The sequence below is a fragment of the Zootoca vivipara genome, chromosome 5 (assembly GCF_963506605.1).
Source record: "Zootoca vivipara chromosome 5, rZooViv1.1, whole genome shotgun sequence".
In the NCBI taxonomy this organism is placed as follows: Eukaryota; Metazoa; Chordata; class Lepidosauria; order Squamata; family Lacertidae; genus Zootoca; species Zootoca vivipara.
The window spans coordinates 39,855,170-39,877,076 of NC_083280.1; the positions used below are offsets into that span (position 1 = coordinate 39,855,170).

At 44.0% G+C, this 21,907-nt stretch overlaps 1 protein-coding gene and 1 pseudogene across 11 annotated transcripts in view; both read left to right on the forward strand.

Moving 5' to 3' along the window:
- The window catches only part of LOC118093496 (zinc finger protein 845-like), a 31,148-nt pseudogene extending 23,419 nt beyond the window's left edge, over nt 1–7,729 (forward strand).
- A 112-nt stretch (nt 7,730–7,841) lies between these two features.
- The window catches only part of LOC132592153 (zinc finger protein ZFP2-like), a 28,673-nt gene continuing 14,607 nt past the window's right edge, over nt 7,842–21,907 (forward strand). For 5 of the 11 annotated variants that reach the window (XM_060274639.1, XM_060274646.1, XM_060274638.1 and 2 more), the window contains exons 1-5: nt 8,436–8,803; nt 11,876–12,055; nt 13,809–13,935; nt 16,532–17,697; nt 20,901–21,290. In XM_060274639.1, coding sequence (XP_060130622.1) covers nt 8,735–8,803; nt 11,876–12,055; nt 13,809–13,935; nt 16,532–17,697; nt 20,901–21,290 — 1,932 coding nt within the window. In that variant the 5' untranslated portion in view covers nt 8,436–8,734. The other 6 variants (XM_060274640.1, XM_060274641.1, XM_060274645.1 and 3 more) reach the window with 6 other exon arrangements.

Sequence of the window (21,907 nt, forward strand, 5' to 3'; positions counted from 1 at the left end):
AACTTGCTGGTGTTACAGGCTGGGGTTGTGTGTGAGAGATATGATATTTTATAGCACCCCTGTAATTTTATCCATCTCTAAGCTTACTTGGAGATACTGTGGTACACACTTGGTACATATTTCAAAATAAGTACACAAAGCCAACAAAGAGACTCCCAAGTTTTGTTTTTGTGACTGTGTGGAACCCAGTTCAGCTACTGATTGATTGATTGACTGCGGAAATGGATAAATGCTGCAAAGCCAAAAGAACCATTAGCAGAACAACAACAGAGATCAAGAAGCAAATTATTTCCTTTTTTTAAATAATGTTTTTATTGAACAAATTTAACAAAACACATTACCAATCAATATAGCCAATTACATTTCCCCCCTTTTTATACCCTTCCCTCCCTCCCTCTCCCACCCTCCCGAGAATTCCCTATATATAAAGAAGGAAATTATTTCCAAGCATGAAAGTGTTGTCTGTTTAAGTCGTCTGGAGCTTATTTATTTCACAGTACAACTTTTGTTTTTGCTATTTATTTTACATTTTTGTTTTGGAGGCTTTTTCGGTTCATTTGTTTTTGTCTGACTGTGTTACTGATTGATTGATTGATTGATTGTGTGACTGCGGAGATGGATTAAAGCCCCCCATCCAAACAATGCCTATGATCAGTGCAGGTAAGAAAAAATGTAATTTTAATTTTGATCAAGTACAATAATGTCTTACTCATTTTATAGTACAGTACATTGTTTATTGATTTCATCTTATGGATCAATGGTCTCATAAGATTGTAAAATTCATGTTAAAGTACTCAATCTGGAATTGATTAATCCATTTTGCATTATTTTCTATGCAAAGGCACACTTTTGTTTTGAAACGCTTTGGTTTGGGAACGTACTTCCGGAATGAAATAAGTTTGAGAACCAAGGTACCACTGTACTAGTTCCTGGAAAGCACAGGAAGGCAGAGGGCTCTTGTGCTCCAATCCTGCTTGCTGGTTTCCCACAGGCATCTGCTTGGCCCCTGAGAGAACAGGATGCTGGAATAGGTGGGCCTTTGCCGATCCAGCAAGCTCTTCTTAGGATCTAATATACTGCAATATTCTCACAGTTGCATGTGGCATAACAATACTTAAATTTTGCTAATTAATCATAGAAGATACTGTTACTCGAGCCTGAGATCATTTCCTCACTTGAAAATGAAAAATACAGAGATGTGTTTAAGGAGCCCATTCCAACCTAGATCAGTATTATAAAATGCTACTGCTTTATTTCGTGTGAATGGAGTGATCATGTGTTGCTCTTGCCATTATCTCCTCTGCATTCCTAAAAATTTGGAACATAGCGAGGACAGTGGAGAAAGGAGAGGGTGTTAAAATAAGAGAAGGTGCACATTGGGATTGAGGTGTGTTCAGTTTCTTTCTTGTCTTTCTTGAAAGTCTAACAGGATTCTCGCCCCCCCTCCCCAAACAGGTGAGGAAGATGACAATCAGAATTTTATGAAGCCACATGTGAATTCATTGGGAAGAACAAAGAAACAGTTAAAATGCAGGGAATCTGGGATGTGCTTTAGTCTCAGTGGAAGACTGCGGACACACCAACAAATTCACACAGGGGAGAAACCATTTCAATGTATTGAATGTGGAAAGAGCTTCTGTCAAAATTCCAACCTTAGAATACATCAACGAATTCACACAGGGGAGAAACCATTTAAATGTATTGAATGCGGAAAGAGTTTCAGTCAAAGTGGACACCTTCAAATACATCAACGAACTCACACAGGGGAGAAAGCATTTAAATGTATTGAATGTGGAAAGAGCTTCAGTGGAAGTGGATCACTTAAAATACATCAACGAACTCACACGGGGGAGAAACCATTTGAATGTATGGAATGTGGAAAGAGCTTCAGTAGAAGTGGAGACCTTAGAATACACCAACGAACTCACACGGGGGAGAAACCTTTTAAATGTATGGAATGTGGAAAAAGCTTCAGTGGAAGTGGAAACCTTAGAACACACCAACGAGCTCACACAGGGGAGAAACCATTTAAATGTATTGAATGTGGAAAGAGCTTCAGTAGAAGTGGATCACTTAAAATACATCAACGAACTCACACGGGGGAGAAACCATTTGAATGTATGGAATGTGGAAAAAGCTTCAGTAAAAGTGGAGACCTTAGAACACACCAACGAACTCACACGGGGGAGAAACCTTTTAAATGTATGGAATGTGGAAAAAGCTTCAGTCAAAATGCAAACCTCAGAATACATCAACGAACTCACACAGGGGAGAAACCATTTAAATGTATTGAATGTGGAAATAGCTTCAGTGAAAGTGGACACCTTCAAATACATCAACGAACTCACACAGGGGAGAAACCATTTAAATGTATTGAATGTGGAAAGAGCTTCAGTGAAAGTGGAAAACTTAGAATACATCAACGAACTCACACAGGGGAGAAACCATTTAAATGTATTGAATGTGGAAGGAGCTTCAGTCGAAGTGGAAACCTTAGAACACACCAACGAACGCACACAGGGGAGAAACCATTTAAATGTATAGAATGTGGAAAGATCTTTAGTCGAAGTGGAGACCTTAGAACACACCAACGAACTCACATGGGGGAGAAACCATTTAAATGTATGGAGTGCGGTAAGAGCTTCAGTAAAAATGGAGCACTTAGAAAACATCAACGAATTCACATGGGGGAGAAACCATTTGAATGTATGCAGTGTGGAAAGAGCTTTAGTGAAAGTAGAACACTTAGAATTCATAAACAAACTCACACCGGGGAGAAACCATTTAAATGTGTGGAGTGTGGAAAGAGCTTCAGTGAAAGTGGAAAACTTAGAATACATCAACGAACTCACACAGGGGAGAAACCATTTAAATGTATTGAATGTGGAAAGAACTTCAGTGGAAGTGGAGACCTTCGAACCCACCAACGAACTCACACGGGGGAGAAACCATTTAAATGTATCGAATGTGGAAAGAGCTTCAGTCGAAGTGGAGACCTTCGAATACATCAACGAACTCACACGGGGGAGAAACCATTTAAATGTATTGAATGTGGAAAGAACTTCAGTCGAAGTGGAGACCTTCGAATACATCAACGAACTCACACCGGGGAGAAACCATTTAAATGTATTGAATGTGGAAAGAGCTTCAGTGAAAGTGGATCACTTAGAAGACATCACCGAACTCACACGGGAGAAACCATTTAAATGTATTGAATGTGGAAAGAGCTTCAGTCGAAGTGGAGACCTTCGAATACATCAACGAACTCACATGGGCGAGGAACCATTTAAATGTATTGAATGTGGAAAGAGCTTCAGTTCAAGTGGGAAACTTAGAATACATCTACGAACTCACACAGGGGAGAAACCATTTAAATGTATTGAATGTGGAAAGAGCTTCAGTGAAAGTGGAACACTTAGAATACATCAAAGAACTCTTACGGGGGAGAAACCATTAGAATGTATTGAATGTGGAAAGAGCTTCAGTCGAAGTGGACACCTTAGAAAACATCTGCTAACACACACGATGAAAACTACAAATGTATTGAATGTGGAAAGGGCTTCAGAGGGGGTGGAGACCCTAATATTCATTAGCAAATTCACACGGGGGAAACCATATAAATGTATGGAGTGTTCCACTCAGGGTTCACTCCTTACATCAGGAAACTCATAAAGGGGGAAATCAGTTGTAAATGCATGGTATGTATGAGATATTTTAGTGTTTGTACATAAATTTGTATACACATAAATATGTATTAAAGTAATGAAGGTCACATCTACTAAATACACAAAATAAGTGGCAACTTGTTGCTATATAATCAGGGAGAGAGTGTGAATCTGGAATACTCAAGATTTGTGTTGAATCTGTTGAGTTTTGAGGTCCGCCCTTCAATGCCAAAATTGTTTGGATTCTGGTGATCATAGAGTTTAAACACTCTGGAGGCGTTCTGATTCTCTGGGTGTCTGCCCACAAGTCATACGTGCATTTCCTTTGTAGTTCAGTTCTGAGTATGAGTTTCTGCTGGAGAGGTGTGTGTATGAGAGAGTGCTAGAGATAAGAGCTGCAAACATGCAGTTAACTTATGTTGGTTTTGCTATTTCTTTTATGCTTCTGTAATAAAGTTGAGTTAGACTAGAAGCAACGGAGTTGAGTCTGTTTTATTGAAGACACAGACTGCCATCGTTCCAGCTGCGCTGTAACTGTGCTGGATCCGAACAAGAAGAAGCTTTGCAGAGCGAACTGGGGAGCATGCTGGGCAGCCATTGAAGATTGGCTGCGTGGGTCTAAGAATTTACGACCCATTAATGAACTTTACAACACTACATTTACAACAACAAAAATGATGGGCTGCCCTTGTCTTGTAGATGAGCATTCCAGGCGCTCATTACTTGAACTTTGCATAATCCATTGAAGACTTTTTTATTAATAGCATTTTCCAGCTGAATGAAAAGGTCTCTGTGTTAAATGTTCATTTGGGATTCCTTTTAAAACTCACCTATTTTCTGTGCTCTTGTGTACATGTTTTGAGCTGTTTTTATCAAATATTTTCTGCATTGGCTTTTGACCTGTGTACGGTGAGCAGTGAGGGTGTTTCTTGTGTTTCTTAGTTCACAGAAGTGTTTTAAAGGAATGAGAGAAATAATTAGGCCTAAGGGAGATTAGTGAAAGGGATTGAGGAGTGGGAGACATATTCGTTGTGAGTTCAGGAGGTGGAGAGGGAGAGAAGAGAAAGCTCAGTTATTTAAAAGGTTGCTAACCCCTGTCTCTGGGTTCTGGGGTGTATGAAGCCTTGTTTCCCTGTTTTTAACTCTGCTACCGAACGTATCTCCCCATCCAAGACGGGAGAGCAGAGAACACACGTCCTTCTACAGAAGGAACCGCTCGCTGCAGAAGGACGCGTGTTCTCCACTTCTCTGTCTTGAAGGGGGAGATGCGTTTGGTAGTGGAGTTACAAGGCTTCACACACCCCAGAACCTTGGGAGGGTGTTTCAGAACGGAACAGATATTCTGCGGCACAGAACTGAGACCTTCAGAACTTTATTATTGTTTTTTGATGGAATCTTTGGATCCTGTAGTAATGAGAGTGCACATGCGCACACGCCCTCCGTCCCGCGGCAAGCTTTGAGGGACAGTGATCCAGCCCTCTACTTTAAAAGGTTGCTAACCCCTGTCTCTGGATGTGCAAAAAAGAGTTTGGAAGTGTTTGTTTTCATTCTTGGGGACCATGCTATTTGGTGACCCTCTTTTTCAAGAGCTAACTTCAGGGCTATGAGAGGCTAAGGGAAAGCCTTTTGTTTGTTTTTTATTCTAAAAATACCTTCAAAATGTGGCAAAGGTTTGTGGGGCCTCCACTTGTTGCTGCTGCTGAGGAGGGCCTGTTAGCATTTTCACCCCTCCCACTGTGAGAATTGGGTGATCTGATGATAATTGAGAAAGGGGACGGTGACTCTTTCTTGAAAGGGAGTCTGTCTCTGAGTTCTCTGTCTGCAGTCAGAGTGTGGTTTTTTTCTCTGTGCTGAAAGACAAGATGACCGAGTGGCTGAGTGAGGAATTGTAACACTCACACAGCCTGTAAATATATGTAAATATGCTGTAGCTTGAAGAAATAAATAAAATGAGGATAAACCCTCTAATGCTGCATCCATCATTTATTGAAGTGGGAGTTGGTGCTCACAATGGCTAATTGTGGTTCCATGGTTTTGGAATTTAGCTGAAGGTGTTCCAGTCATCCTGCTAGCCCAGTCGGGGCAGAATAGGGACCCAAGACGTGGACAGATCCTGGCTTAAATTCACAGGGCCCTGGATCTCTGCCCCAAATGTCTGCCTTGATGGTAGCAGGATGGGAGAAGTCAAGTGCCCAGAATCAAAAAGGAAAAGTATTTTCTGCATCATTCTTAAATGAAATGGGTATGTCTGAAACCTCAGACAAAGTTCATGTTGACAGCATCGAAGCTGTTGTTCATTAACCAATTAATGTCATATTTGTCACTGCTGATGAAGAGAGTCTACCCTTCAGAGAAACAAGGCGGTATTTAATACAATACAATGTAATGATGTCCTAAACAAACACTGAATCAGATATATTTCCCTTCTAGAAAATGGGGCAAGATGCTGAGGGAATCTGTATTATATCTGGAGGAGAGAAGGAAGGGAAGGAAGGGAGCTCAGTGCACCCAGAAGACACCAGTTGTTGGTTGGAGTTGAGTCTATAAAAAGTGCATACCTTTGCCTTTCCATAAAGAAATGGGGAGGAATGATGAGCTGGAATAGCTGTCTAGAAGAAAAGGTAACCTGGGAACGTCATGTAGTTTGACCACCCCACCTCCCTGACCCCAACAAGAGACTCATCCAGGGAGGCAGGTGAGCATTACAGCTAAACTCCATTTTATGCTCTCTCACTCAGACAGGGCTATTTTCATTCAGTTCTTAGTGTGTCCTGGGGGGCGTGGCAAGCATGTGTTTTACCTTTCCTTTTCCCCTTGTTTGCACTCCTGATAATAATCAAACCTCCATGCCAATGCTTTTAGCCCCAGAAGAGGAGCTCCCCTTGGTGTCAAGGGAGGGGTCCAAGAGAGCATCTGGAGCCCTGCCATTCCTTCTGTCCCTGGCCCCTTCCCCTCCTCTCTCGATCATCCCAGGGAGACTCTTGACTCCCCAGCAGGAGACTGGATCTGTCTGTGATGGTGAGATGTCCTGGCTGGCTGAAGGACCATTTTCTGTTTCCTGGAGCTCCATCCTTCTTTCTCATGCAAGGTGGAGTCATAAACCAGGTGAAGGCTGGACACACCTAAGGGCGACACAGAGGGGGCGTGGATTCTGTGTCTGGATCAAAATCCACACACAAAAAGGGACAGTGTGAGAGCACATTCAGTTTTATGAAGCTGCGTTGAAAGGCATTCCTTCGTGACACTAAGAGCCCCTACTCAATAAACAATTAAGCATTAAGAGAAATGAAACTACATACACTGAAAGGGGTAATTGTGTGTTGGGCCCAAGATCTTGGATATAATATCCACATGAATGAGTGTGAGAAACTATGGAAGGAGACATAAAGTTTACAGCATGCTGTAGTCTCAGAGAAAATACCATGAAGATGCTATACAGATGGCATCTTACCCCGACCAAATTGGCCAAAATGTATAAAAATAGATCAGAAGTGTGCTGGAGATGTAAAATGGGTAAAGGCCCATACATGCATATATGGTGGTAATGTAAGAGAATAAGAGAGTTTTGGGACATCCTATATAATGCATATTTTAAAATATTAAAATTCCCATTCATACAGAGACCAGAAGCCTTCCCATGTATCCATGATGCTGCTGCACTGTATCCTTCCCATGGAAACAATCGTGAAAATAAATTTTGGACACTATAGATTTGTCCTGGTCTGCTGCATAAAATGTCTTCTTCTTTTTGTAGCTGTGTGATTTATGCTCCTGTCCTATTGTATTGTGATGGCGATTGGGTATAAACTTCTGATCTGATTTGATCCCAGAACGTTCCACTTCTCCATAGGACAGGGGTGTCCAACCATTTTTGAAAGGGGGCCAGATTTGATTCGGGTGCCTTCATTCCAGCTTCCTGAAATATTTCAGGAATTTTTCATGATGAGGATTTAGAAACGAGTGACTGCACACCAGATCACAAGGAGACTTATTAGTAAAACGTACTGGATAGCTTATAAGATGTAAGATATATTCCAACGATGTGATATATTTTGAGAAACAGCTTTCTAAACAAATCCCACTTATTACAGAAGACCTCCCCTACAGAAAGGGGAGGTTTTTGTGTGTTTTTCTTTACAGAAAAAAAAAACCATTGGAATACTGTGTACACACTTTCAAGGTAACATCACACTTTATTTCCACTTTTTTTTCTCACATGGGGCTCGAACCCACAACCCTGAGATTAAGCATCTCACGCTCCACCTACTGAGCTATGACAGCTAAGTGATTTGTGTGATTTGTGGGACAGTGATAGTGGCGTGTGAACACCCCTAGAGAAGGGTGCAACGACTTGTTCTCTGCTGATCCAGAACTAGCAATGGACAACATCAAATAGGGTCGATCTCTTTGCCCTGACAGTGAAGAGCAGAAGCTCCACTATCAGAAGCAACGTGCTGCGAATACGAGGGCAGTGGAGGCAGCAGGGCGGTCTCGCCACCTGCACAATGCATTCCCCTTGCAAGGGGGCGCATCCAGCTTTGCAGCCTCCCATGGTCCAACCTACAGCCAGCGAGCTCCGATGCTCAGACAGACAGGAAACTGGTCCAGCCAGGGGGACTGGAGAGCGACTGCACTTTCCTGTCCCCGCCCCCGCGCCGAGAGCGGAGGAGCAGCGGGCAATGGGCCTGGCGAGTTTCCCCAGAGAGGAGCCGGATTCCGGTGCAGGGACGAAGCGAGGAGTCAGAGGTGCAGGAGGTAAAGGGTGGGGTGGGGGGTGGCAGGAGGACGAAGCAAGAGGAGGAGGAGGAGAGCACGTGCCTGGCAGAATCAGCCCCCGAGTCCTGGCAGAGAGGCTGCAGGGCGCCCTCCAACCGGGCAGGAAGGGAAAGGGGTGGAGCTCAGGGAAAAGGGCATCTTCAGGAGGGCAGAGGGGCAAAACCCTGGCATCTCTGGGTCAGGCTGGCACGGACCCTGCCTGAGACCCAGGGGAACTGCTCCCTTTAGTCCTATATAGACGATGTTGAGCTCAAGGGGCACAATGAGGGGTCCAAGACAGCTGCTGCTTCGCGATGGAGGCTGCATGTAGTCGCCCACTGATCAGCGGCGTACCTGGAGCTCTTCCCGCCCGGGACGATCACGTGAGTTTGCCGCCAATCTCACTGCTCTCACTCATCAGGGAGCCCCGTCCTCTTCCACGGCCCTCCCTCCGCTACGATTGTCCTTCTCTCTCGCCTGCTTCTGCCTCCTTGCGGTGGCTGCAAGGGCGATGAGTGGATTCAGGGGGCGGCAGCAGAGGCACAAGCTCACGCTCTCCCACCGGCGGAGAGCGAAGGCGAGGCAGAGTGGAAAGGCGCCCTTCCCACTCTGCAGCCCCGTGGCACCCTTTGCAGGCCACTTTTCCTGCCCCCCCCCTGCCAGTGCCATAGATAAACCTATCGCCCTCCTTCGTGGTCTGACCGCCTTTTAAAGCTCTCATAGCCGCCGCCACCATCACCGCATCTTGTGGCAATGGTGTCCATCAGATTCATTTAGCAAGGAAATGGCTTCTTTTGCCTGCCCCAAATCAAGGTACACTATGCCTACACATGGAGGTTCTGTTGATCCATCACGGCTAATAAAACAGCTAATAGATCTAGAACGCATGTGATCTTTTCTCAAGCTATCAAAGCTAGTGACCTCTTGGGTCTGCGTGTAAATAAGTGAGAGAGGCTTAAGCCCGTGTTGAAGCCAGTTTTGAAAATGCAGAGGTAAGGAGGATTCTTTGGAAGAGGCATATGGAAATAAATTAATGGTGATAAAAATGTTGATGACAGTATTGCCTAAGGAAGGCAAAATTGAAATGAGTTATTAATGTTCAGATATTACTCATTTCTTTTCTATACTGCTTCATATTATTAAGAAAAAAATCTCAAAGTAATTAGAGAGAAATCTCAATACAGTTTGTGTCCATAGGATGTTGAGAACATTAACTCTGTAGATGCAGGAGTTCTCTCCTCCTGATAGTATCAGATTTGATTGTTCTTTGTCAGGCACCCCCAAACTGCGGCCCTCCAGATGTTTTGGCCTACAACTCCCATGATCCCTAGCTAACAGGACCAGTGGTCAGGGATGATGGCAGGGTGGATAAAAATCAATGATTTTTTTAAATAAATCAAAAAAATCGGATTTTTTTGATTTAAATCGGATTTTTTTGATTTAAATCAGATTTTTTTTTATTTAAATCAGATTTTTTTTAAATAAAATGCTTTTTGAGGAAAATATATTACCATCCAAAGGTTATTCCATCATGAAGTAAAGATTAGTTTTTTTAATTATGTAGAATAAGGTTGTATATGTTTAATTTTTGGGGTAAATAAATTCCATTAATCCGTTCACAATGTCATGCTCTTCCAGAGGTTTTTGTAAGATTATTGGGCAGTTTCTCTGCCTACAAGATATTATCACAGATGCTTGGTTTACTTTTGCAGTTCTCAAAACTGAATTTGACTCAGCAGAGATCACACGCCTCTCACAGCAAAAATGTTATAACATGAACAGAGTTGAGAAATAGGCATTAATCCAGACATCCCCAAATTTCGGCCCTCCAGATGTTTTGGACTACAATTCCCATCATCCCTGACCATCGATCCTGTTAGCTAGGGATCATGAGAGTTGTAGGCCAAAACATCTGGAGGGCCGCAGTTTGGGGGTGCCTGCCTTAATCCTATTCTACAAACCTATGAATACAGAATCAACCCCTTCAGTGCTAAGTTTCCAGAAGTTCAGTGAACAGAATAGAAACAACATTTTTCTGATTGTTTGGAGTGGACAGTATTTAAGTTTTTCATGTGTAGGCTGGGCTGACAGTCTAAGTTTCTTAAAATATATATATATTGTTTTTGTTTAGCCAAATTAGTTAACAAACATGGATGTTTGTTTAAACAAATAACATATGCTGTAATGTTATTGTTTAAGTTGAATAAATCTATTTAATTTGTTATTATTAATGTAATGATTATTTTTCTCCTTCCTAAGTACAACAGAAAAGTTGTCCAAATACAGTATGAATGATTAACCTATTAAACTGGGGATAAAAAAACTAATATGAAAAGTTGTTATTCTAAAAATCTTCATCTACTAGCATATTAAAGTTGTACCAGCAAGAATTAGTCTTTATGTAGAAAACTATGATTTAAATCAAGCCTTACTGACTAGTGATTTAAATCATGATTTAAATCATGATTTAAATCAGATTGATTTAAATCATGATTTAAATCAGATTGATTTAAATCAAATCCACCCTGGATGATGGGAATTGTAGTCTAAAACATCTGGAGGGCCGAAGTTTGGGGATGCCTGTTCTTTCTGATAGAGCAAGGAGAACAAAACATTTATGGGCTTAAAGCTGCCTTCATTTTGCAGGCCACATTCCAGTGAGCTGTGTGACCAATGTATCCACATGCATGCACCTTGCTTTAAATATTTTTGGTCAATATTCCTTTTGTTTGTTTGTTTCTTAGGCTGTACAGACACCATACATTTAAAGCATGGTGTTTTCCCCCAGAGAAACATGGGAACTGTAGTTGATTGCTACAGTTCTCAGCACCCTTAACAAACTGCAGCTCACAGGATTTCCTGGGTGAAGCCATGTACTTTAAATGTTAGGTGGGTCTGTCACAGCCTTCATCATACACAAAGATCTGTTGTTGCCTTTCCAAGATGCTTAACGTTGCAGCCAGGATCAGCATTCCCTGGCCACTGAACACACTCAGTGCTCTTACTGAGTTGTTTTTGGATTTCTCTATCACTGCCTTGGTTCTCCCACCCACAAATATTTGTACTTCCGTAAAGCTTGGGGTTTCCTCGAGTCTTTGGATAACTTCCTCTCGTCCATGGGTGGGGTCGTTTGGGCAACATTGTCATTCACAGCCTGAACCTCAAAAAAAGAAAGAGTAATACAGTAATATATTTCCAAATCTGGCTGATGGTTAAAAAATGTGTTTTTGTTTTTATTCTTGACTTTTATTCTACACTGGTATTTTACTGGTTACAGGTAGGTAGCCGTGTTGGTCTGGATCGAAGTAAAATAAAAAAATAAAAAAATAAAAAAATTCTGAAGAAGTGTGCATGCACACGAAAGCTCATACCAAAATAAAAACTTAGTTGGTCGTTAAGGTGCTACTGAAGGAATTTTTTTATGGTATTTTACTCTGTGTTTATTTCTTTTCCAGCAGGGTAGTGTAAAAATGGAAGAGCAGGGACCGAGGAGACCCATTGGAAGGGAGAGCCTGGAATCCAAAGCAAAAAGATCTCCTGGAGGCCAAGTTCAGACCTTCAGGGATCTTCTGCCTCTGGTAGATTTACGTCAAATTAAGCAGGAGCCAGAGGACACTGAGGGGCTTCTAGGAAAGGTAAGTGCCCTCCTCTCACCTGGGTTTCCAGCACCTGGAGGTCACAGGTCCACTGCCTCTAGACATGGAGGTTCTGTTTAGCTATGGTGGTGAATATTCCTCCTCTCTGCACTTTCTCTCTAATCCCCTTTGAAAAGGTTTCTAGACCAAACTTTATTATACATGGGAGGTTTGCGATCATATCTCCTGATGTTGTTACTTTAACGAATCAACCACATGGGACTCTGAATTTCATCAGAGCAGAAGCTACGTCAGAAGAGGGGTCCTTCCACCAACCCCCATTTTACTCCTCTAAATTGCCTCCATTTCCAAAATGCTCTTTTCTCCCCACTGAGGTAAAAATCATCTCACGTCTTGCAGCCTCAGCACTGCCATATGCAGTGTAAATAGAATAACACTATTGTTGCAAGATTTATTAAGATAATGGCCAGGTTCAGATGACTGAATCGCAGCCTGGAAATGTGCTTTACAAATTGGCACAGTTTTTAAGGATTCTTTTGCAAAGTTACGCTGAAACCTAAGTTGACCCAAGTTTAAAACAAATATCTCCTGGGCATCAGAAGCGGAATGCGTCACTCCAGGAAGGACTCCCACCCACCCGTTAGTGAGAGAGGGCCAAAGAGAAGGGCCCTGCCTGGGTAGTTGCACAAATTTATAATCTGTTGTCCTGCACTGGGAGCAAGGCTAACAAACTGGCGAACTGGCAATGTGCTAGATCCATCTCCCCCTGCATCTGCCACCTGACCTAATTGTCCCAGTTTACCTCATGATTGGGCCGGCCCTGATGGTGAACTCTGATCTAGCCGGGCAGTCTCTTATGAGCCATAACTAAGCAACTTTCCATTTTGCCCAAACCAGGAAACTACAGCTGCCAGATCTGGAACAAGCCAGAGTATTTAGCTAACTTCAAACTGTGTTTGGTCAGAACAGGAAACTCTGGTTGATCAGTGGGTTTGTGGTTTGACTGTCCCCACTGCAAAGAGGCTGTACACTCAGGTGAAAGGCTCCTTCAAATCCCTCCTCATTGAGTCAAGACACAGTAGTTCAGAATGAGCCAACACATGTGAAGCCTTCTGAATACTCTTTAACAGGGCAGTCCTGTGGAGGCCATGTTAGCGTGTATAGGATAGTGGCCTACACTTTTGTCCAAAAGCTATTTAACATTATTAACTCACCCAGGGTCATGGAACACACCAGCCCAAAGCTTATAAGTACAGCCTGACAGAAGTACAACAGTCAGCAACAGAGAGGCACATGTTTCTCTCAGGCAGCTGAGACCCGACAGCTGCAGACTCCCACTCCCCTTGACACTAAAAGGAATTTAGATAACACGATAGCTGGAAGCAGGCTGCAACAAGCCAAAGCTCTCAAGAGGCACAGGCAGGCTTGTAGAGCAAGGGAGGGAGCTTTCCTTCCCCGGAAGAGGAAGCAACTGACCCAATGAGGCCAAAGAGTAGATGAATGTGAAGGGTGTACAGAAAACAAACCAAGAGACACAAGGATCATAGGTTCAGTATATTGTGCAGACGCCGGAAGGATTCTTCAGAAGGGTCAACTTGAGTGTACTTGATGGATGCTTGACGTCAGCTCTCTGAGGCTAATTGCTTGTTTCGCAATAAATCCTCAAGTTAATTATGTCTTGTGTACTGTGATATAGAGCCAATAGCCTTGACTTCTGACACCAAGGGTCTCTGCCAGTCAGCTTCTCTAGCTTTTCATGATGTCCTAATCTGCATCCCTATCTCTGTTCCAGGAATTGTTGCCTGTGGAAGATGTGGTTATTAAGTCCCCAAAGTCTGAGCAGGATCCCTTGGACACAGAGAACATCCATCTCTCTGCAAAGGCTGAGGGAGAGAGTGAAGAAGAGGCCAGCTTTCTGGGTAAGGGTTGGGGTCTGGGTCCTTGGGTGCTTTTGCAATTTACGGAGGGTCCAGCAGAAGCCATTTCCTCTCTCCTTCCTGAAATTCTCAGACAATGGGATTGCCAGAACTTCTGAGTTAGCCTTTTGCAACATAGTACTCTCCAGACATTATGAGATTCCAACTCCCCTTACCCACAGCCAGCATGACCAATGGAATAATGGGAGTTCTAGCCTAACAACTTCCAGAGCGCACCAAGTTGGAGAAGGATCCTGGGGGAAGCAAGCCCAATGATCAGCCTCGAAGCAGAACGTACTGTACAATAGTTCCAATGTTAAATTCATGGAGAGAGAGAGAAGAGGGAGAACCATTACATCTCTAGGAAGCTGACATGCATTCTGTGATGGAATGATTGACACGGCACAATACTGAATTCCTTCCATAGTTTTCTTCCACATGAGGTTTTGCGTGCCATCAGTGTACACAAAAGCATTGAATTTGTAAGCATGTCTTGCACAGTTGTGCGCAGGGAGGGCTAGGAGGAAGAAGGATAAGTGAATTGTGTAAACTTGCCGATGTTACAGGCTGGGGTTGTGTGTGAGAGGTATAATATTTTATAGCACCCCTGTAATTTTATCCATCTCTAAGCTTACTTGGAGATACTGTGGTACACACTTGGTACATATTTCAAAATAAGTACACAAAGCCAACAAAGAGACTCCCAAGTTTTGTTTTTGTGACTGTGTGGAACCCAGTTCAGCTACTGATTGATTGACTGCGGAAATGGATAAAAGCTGCAAAACCAAAAGAACCATTTGCAGAACAATAGAGATAAAGAAGCAAATTATTTCCTTTTTAAAATAATGTTTTTATGGAACAAATTTAACAAACACATTACCAATCAATATAGCAAATTACATTTCCCCCCTTTTTATACCCTTCCCTCCCTCCCTCTCCCATGCTCCTGAGACTTCCCTATATATAAAGAAGCAAATTATTTCCAAGCATGAAAGTTCTGTCTGTTTAAGTGGTCTGGAGCTTATTTGTTTCACAGTACAACTTTTGTTTTTGCTATTTATTTTACATTTTTGTTTTGGAGGCTTTTTCGGTTCATTTGTTTTTGTGACTGTTTTTGATTGATTGATTGATTGATTGATTGTTTGACTGCGGAGATGGATTAAAGCCCCCCATCCAAACAATGCCTATGATCAGTGCAGGTAAGAAAAAATGTAATTTTAATTTTGATCAACTGCAATACTGTCTTACTTATTTTATAGTACAGTACATTGTTTATTGATTTCATTTTATGGATCAATGGTCTCGTAAAGTTAGGACGCCGACAAGACAGAAGAGCAGCAGTCAGGGCCAGATGAAGCCGAGGTACATAGTCCAGGTCAAGCCAGCAGTCAGGGTCAGATGAAGCCGAAGTCCGTGCAGTCAGGAAGCCAAGGTCAGGGTTAGCCAGGAGTCAGTATGCCGGAATCAGGAAGGTGGGGACAGGGTTAGTCAGGAGTCTGAATACAGGAATAAACACACGGTGAGTGTTTCAGCTTTGCCTTCAGCACGGCAGTTGCAGACGCTGAATAATGGTTATGAGATCTCCCCTTAAGTATCTGCTTCACTCCCACGCTTTCTACGAGCTGCAGCTGTTTCTAATTGCATTCTTCTTTTCTACGCTCTGCATTGTCGAGCTATGAATGGGGGGGCAAGGGGGCTGGCTGATCCCCTCCCTGAATGGGGCCTGCTTCTGACCCAACTTCTCCCAGCTCTGATCTTTCTCCCTCTCTGTCAGATTCCTCTTCTGAGGAATGCCTCCACCAGTCTTAACCCGGCATGAATTCCTCGCATTCCTCTGTGGGTGCCTCCTTGTCGGGGGTTGTGCCACCACTCCTCCTCATCTGTCTCAACCCTGGCACGTGAGATTGATAAATTTATGTTCAAGTACTGTTTTAGGGGTTGTTTTTTAAAATCTGGAACTGATTACTCCATTTTGCATTATTTTCTATGCGAAGGCAAACTTTTATTTTAAAACACTTTGGTTTTGGAATGTACTTCTGGAATGGATTAAGTTTGAGAACCAAGGTACCACTGTACTAGTTCCTGAAAAGCACAGGAAGGCAGAGGGCTCTTGTGCTCCAATCCTGCTTGCTGGTTTCCCACAGGCATCTGCTTGGCCCCTGAGAGAAAAGGATGCTGGAATAGGTGGGCCTTTGCCGATCCAGCAAGCTCTTCTTAGGATCTAATATACTGCAATATTCTCACAGTTGCATGTGGCATAACAATACTTAGGTTTTGCTAATTACTCATAGAAGATACTGTTACTCGAGCCTGAGATCATTTCCTCACTTGAAAATGAAAAATACAGAGATGTGTTTAAGGAGCCCATTCCAACGTAGATCAGTATTATAAAATGCTGCTGTTTTATTTCGTGTGAATGGAGTAATCATGTGCAGCTCTTGCCATTATCTCCTCTGCATTCCTAAAAATTTGGAACATAGCGAGGACAGTGGAGAAAGGAGAGGGTGTTAAAATAAGAGAAGGTGCACATTGGGATTGACCTGTGTTCAGTTTCTTTCTTGTCTTTCTTGAAAGTCTAACATGATCCCCCCCCCAACAGGTGAGGAAGATGACAATCAGAATTTTATTGAGCCACCTGTGAATTCATTGGGAAGAACAAAGAAGCAGTTAAAATGCAGGGAATGTGGGATGTGCTTTAGTCAGAGTGGAAGACTGAGGACACACCAACGAATTCACAAAGGGGAGAAACCATTTCAATGTATTGAATGTGGAAAGAGTTTCAGTCGAAGTGGACACCTTCGAATACATCAACGAACTCACACGGGGGAGAAACCATTTAAATGTATTGAATGTGGAAAGAGCTTCGGTGAAAGTAGATCACTTAGAATACATCAACAAACTCACACGGGGGAGAAACCATTTAAATGTATTGAATGTGGAAAGAGCTTCGGTGAAAGTAGATCACTTAGAATACATCAACGAACTCACACGGGGGAGAAACCATTTAAATGTATTGAATGTGGAAAGAGTTTCAGTCAAAGTGGACAGCTTCGAATACATCAACGAACTCACACAGGGGATAAACCATTTAAATGTATTGAATGTGGAAATAGCTTCAGTGAAAGTGGATCACTTAGAAGACATCAACGAACTCACACAGGGGAGAAACCATTTAAATGTATTGAATGTGGAAAGAGTTTCAGTCAAAGTGGACAGCTTCGAATACATCAACGAACTCACACGGGGGAGAAACCATTTAAATGTATTGAATGTGGAAAGAGTTTCAGTCGAAGTGGACACCTTCGAATACATCAACGAACTCACACGGGGGAGAAACCATTTAAATGTATTGAATGTGGAAAGAGCTTCGGTGAAAGTAGATCACTTAGAATACATCAACGAACTCACACGGGGGAGAAACCATTTAAATGTATTGAATGTGGAAAGAGTTTCAGTCAAAGTGGACAGCTTCGAATACATCAACGAACTCACACAGGGGAGAAACCATTTAAATGTATTGAATGTGGAAAGAGCTTCAGTCAAAATTCCACCCTTAGAATACATCAACGAATTCACACAGGGGAGAAACCATTTAAATGTATTGAATGTGGAAAGAGCTTCATTGAAAGTGGATCACTTAGAATACATCAACGAACTCACACGGGGGAGAAACCATTTAAATGTATTGAATGTGGAAAGAGCTTCAGTGAAAGTGGAACACTTAGAAAACATCAACGAACTCACACAGGGGAGAAACCATTTAAAGTAAGTAATAAACATTATTCACATTACCCAAAGGCCATAGTAATGATAAAACAATACAATATGTACAAATAAAAACATTGAATAAAAGGCACATTTTAGTATCCTAAATCATGAGTCAGTTGGTGGCCCTTAATCTAATTGTGCCATCTATGTACAGTGGTGCCTCGCTAGACGAAATTAATTGGTTCCAGGACTCAATTCGTCCTACGAAAATTTCGTCTAGCGAGGCACCGTTTCCCATAGGAATGCATTAAAAGTCAATGCGTTCCTATGGGCTGTGGGGGAAAACTGGTGGCGGCGGCGGCGCTTGTTCTCTTGGCTCGGGGAAGGCAGGCAGCCGCTTCCCCAAGCCAAGAGAGCAAGCCCCGCTGCTGCCAACCACAGAGCCAGATCCGACGAAGCTGTAGAAGCTTCGTCGGATCTGGCGCTGTCGGGCGGGGTGGGGGAAAGGCGAAGGAACGATGCTGCGCCTTTCCCCCACCTCTGCCAAGCCCCATTTTTACAGAAAAAAACCATTGGAATACTGTGTACACACTTTCAAGGTAACATCACACTTTATTTCCACTTTTTTTCTCACATGGGGCTCGAACCCACAACCCTGAGATTAAGCATCTCACGCTCCACCTACTGAGCTATGACAGTTAAGTGATTTGTGTGATTTGTGGGACAGTGATAGTGGCGTGTGAACACCCCTAGAGAAGGGTGCAACGACTTGTTCCCTGCTGATCCAGAACTAGCAATGGACAACATCTAATAGGGTCGATCTCTTTGCCCTGACAGTGAAGAGCAGAAGCTCCACTATCAGAAGCAACATGCTGCGAATACAAGGGCAGTGGAAGGAGCAGGGCGGTCTCGCCACCTGCACGATGCATTCGCCTTGCAAGGGGCGCATCCAGCTTTGCAGCCTCCCATGGTCCAACCCACAACCAGCGAGCTCCGATGCTCAGAGAGACAGGAAACGGGTCCAGCCAGGGGGACTGGAGAGCGGCTGCACTTTCCTGTCCCCGCCCCCGCGCCGAGAGCAGAGGAGCAGCGGGAAGTGGCCTGGCGAGTTTCCCAGAGAGGAGCCGGATTCCGGTGCAGGGACTGAGCGAGGAGTCAGAGGTGCAGGAGGCAAAGGGTGGGGTGGGGGGTGGCAGGAGGACGAAGCAAGAGGAGGAGGAGAGCACGTGCCTGGTATAATCAGCCCCCGAGTCCAGGCAGAGAGGCTGCAGGGCGCCCTCCAACCGGGCAGGAAGGGGAAGGGGTGCAGCTCAGGGGCAGGGCATCTTCAGGAGGGCAGAGGGGCAAAACCCTGGCATCTCTGGGTCAGGCTGGCACAGACCCTGCCTGAGACCCAGGGGAACTGCTCCCTTTAGTCCTATATAGACGATGTTGAGCTCAAGGGGCACAATGAGGGGTCCAAGACAGCTGCTGCTTCGCGATGGAGGCTGCATGTAGTCGCCCACTGATCAGCGGTGTACCTGGAGCTCTTCCCGCCCGGGACGATCACTGAGTTTGCCGCCAATCTCACTGCTCACACTCATCAGGGAGCCCCGTCCTCTTCCACGGCCCTCCCTCCGCTACGACTCTCCTTCCCTCTCGTCTGCTTCTGCCTCCCTGCGGTGGCTACGATGAGTGGGTTCGGGGGGGGGCGTCAGCAGAGGCACAAGCTCACGCTCTCCCACCGGCGGAGAGGGAAGGTGAGACAGGGGGGAAAGGAGGAGCAGTGCAGCAGGGAGGTGCCCTTCCCACTCTGCAGCCACGTGGCACCCTTTGCAGGCCACTATTCCTGCTGCCCCCCCCCCCGCCAGTGCCATAGATAAACCTATCGCCCTCCTTCGTGGTCTGACCGCCTTTTAAAGCTCTCATAGCCGCCACCATCACCGCATCTTGTGGCAATGGTGTCCATCAGATTCATTTAGCAAGGAAATGGCTTCTTTTGCCTGCCCCAAATCAAGGTACACTATGCCTACACATGGATGTTCTGTTGATCCATCACGGCTAATAAAACAGCTAATAGATCTAGAACGCATGTGATCTTTTCTCAAGCTATCAAAGCTAGTGACCTCTTGGGTCTGCGTGTAAATAAGTGAGAGAGGCTTAAGCCCGTGTTGAAGCCAGTTTTGAAAATGCAGAGGAAAGGAGGATTCTTTGGAAGAGGCATTAATGGTGATAAAAATGTTGATGACAGTATTGCCTAAGGAAGGCAAAATTGAAATGAGTTATTAATGTTCAGATATTACTCATTTCTTTTCTATACTGCTTCATATTATTAAGAAAAAAATCTCAAAGTAATTAGAGAGAAATCTCAATACAGTTTGTGTCCATAGGATGTTGAGAACATTAACTCTGTAGATGCAGGAGTTCTCTCCTCCTGATAGTATCAGATTTGATTGTTCTTTGTCAGGCACCCCCAAACTGCGGCCCTCCACATGTTTTGGCCTACAACTCCCATGATCCCTAGCTAACAGGACCAGTGGTCAGGGATGATGGGAATTGTAGTCCAAAACATCTGGAGGGCCGAAGTTTGGGGGTGCCTGTTCTTTCTGATAGAGCAAGGGGAACAAAACATTTATGGGCTTAAAGCTGCCTTCATTCTGCAGGCCACATTCCAGTGAGCTGTGTGGCCAATGTATCCACATGCATGCACCTTGCTTTAAATATTTTTGGTCAATATTCCTTTTGTTTGTTTGTTTCTTAGGCTGTACAGACACCATACATTTAAAGCATGGTGTATCCCCCAGAGAATCATGGGAACTGTAGTTTATTGCTACAGTTCTCAGCACCCTTAACAAACTGCAGCTTACAGGATTTCCTGGGTGAAGCCATGTACTTTAAATGTTAGGTGGGTCTGTCACAGCCTTCATCATACAGAAAGATCTGTTGTTGCCTTTCTAAGATGCTTAAAGTTGCAGCCAGGATCAGCATTCCCTGGCCACTGAACACACTCAGTGCTCTTACTGAGTTGTTTTTGGATTTCCCTATCACTGCCTTGGTTCTCCCACCCACAAATATTTGTACTTCTGTAAACCTTGGGGTTTCCTCGAGTCTTTGGATAACTTCCTCTCGTCCATGGGTGGGGTCGTTTGGGCAACATTGTCATTCACAGCCTGAACCTCAAAAATAGAAAGAGTAATAATGGTTAAAAAAATGTGTTTTTGTTTTTATTCTTGACTTTTATCCTACACTGGTATTTTACTCTGTGTTTATTTCTTTTCCAGCAGGGTAGTGTAAAAATGGAAGAGCAGGGACCGAGGAGACCCATTGGAATGGAGAGCCTGGAATCCAAAGCAAAAAGATCTCCTGCAGGACAAGTTGACACCTTCAGGGATCTTCTGCCTCAGGTAGATTTATGTCAAATTAAGCAGGAGCCGGAGGAGGAGGAGCTGCAGCAGCAGCACTGGGATGCCCAGTGGCAGGATTTCTTGAAGATAATGCACCCTCATCGTTCAAGCTGGGAAACCCCACAGGCTCCCAGTCCTCCCCACTCTGGGGATGGTGTCCTCCTGGCCTCCTTCAGGGGAGCTGCAGATGACAGCCAGTGGCCCAGCGGGAGAGCAGGGGGGACAGACCAGACCCTGCTCCTGGACACTGAGGGGCTTCTAGGAAAGGTAAGTGCCCTCCTCTCACCTGGGTTTCCAGCACCTGGAGGTCACAGGTCCACTGCCCCTAGATATGGAGGTTCTGTTTAGCTATGGTGGTGAATATTCCTCCTCTCTGCACTTTCTCTCTAATCCCCTTTGAAAAGGTTTCTAGACTAAACTTTATTATACATGGGAGATTTGCGATCATATCTCCTGATGTTGTTACTTTAACGAAGCAACCACAGGGGACTCTGAATTTCATCAGAGCAGAAGCTACGTCAGAAGAGGGGTCCTTCCACCAACCCCCGTTTTACTCCTCTAAATTGCCTCCATTTCCAAAATGCTCTTGTCTCCCCACTGAGGTAAAAATCTTGGCGTGTCTTGCAGCCTTAGCACTGCCATGGGCAGTGTAAATAGAATAACACTTGCAAGGTTGTTGCAAGATTTATTAAGATAATGGCCAGGTTCAGATGACTGAATCGCAGCCTGAAAATGTGCTTTACAAATTAGCACAGTTTTTAAGGATTCTTTGGCAAAGTTACGCTGAAACCTAAGTTGACCCAAGTTTAAAACAAATATCTCCTGGGCATCAGAAACAGAATGCGTCACTCCAGGAAGGACTCCCACCCACCCGTTAGTGAGAG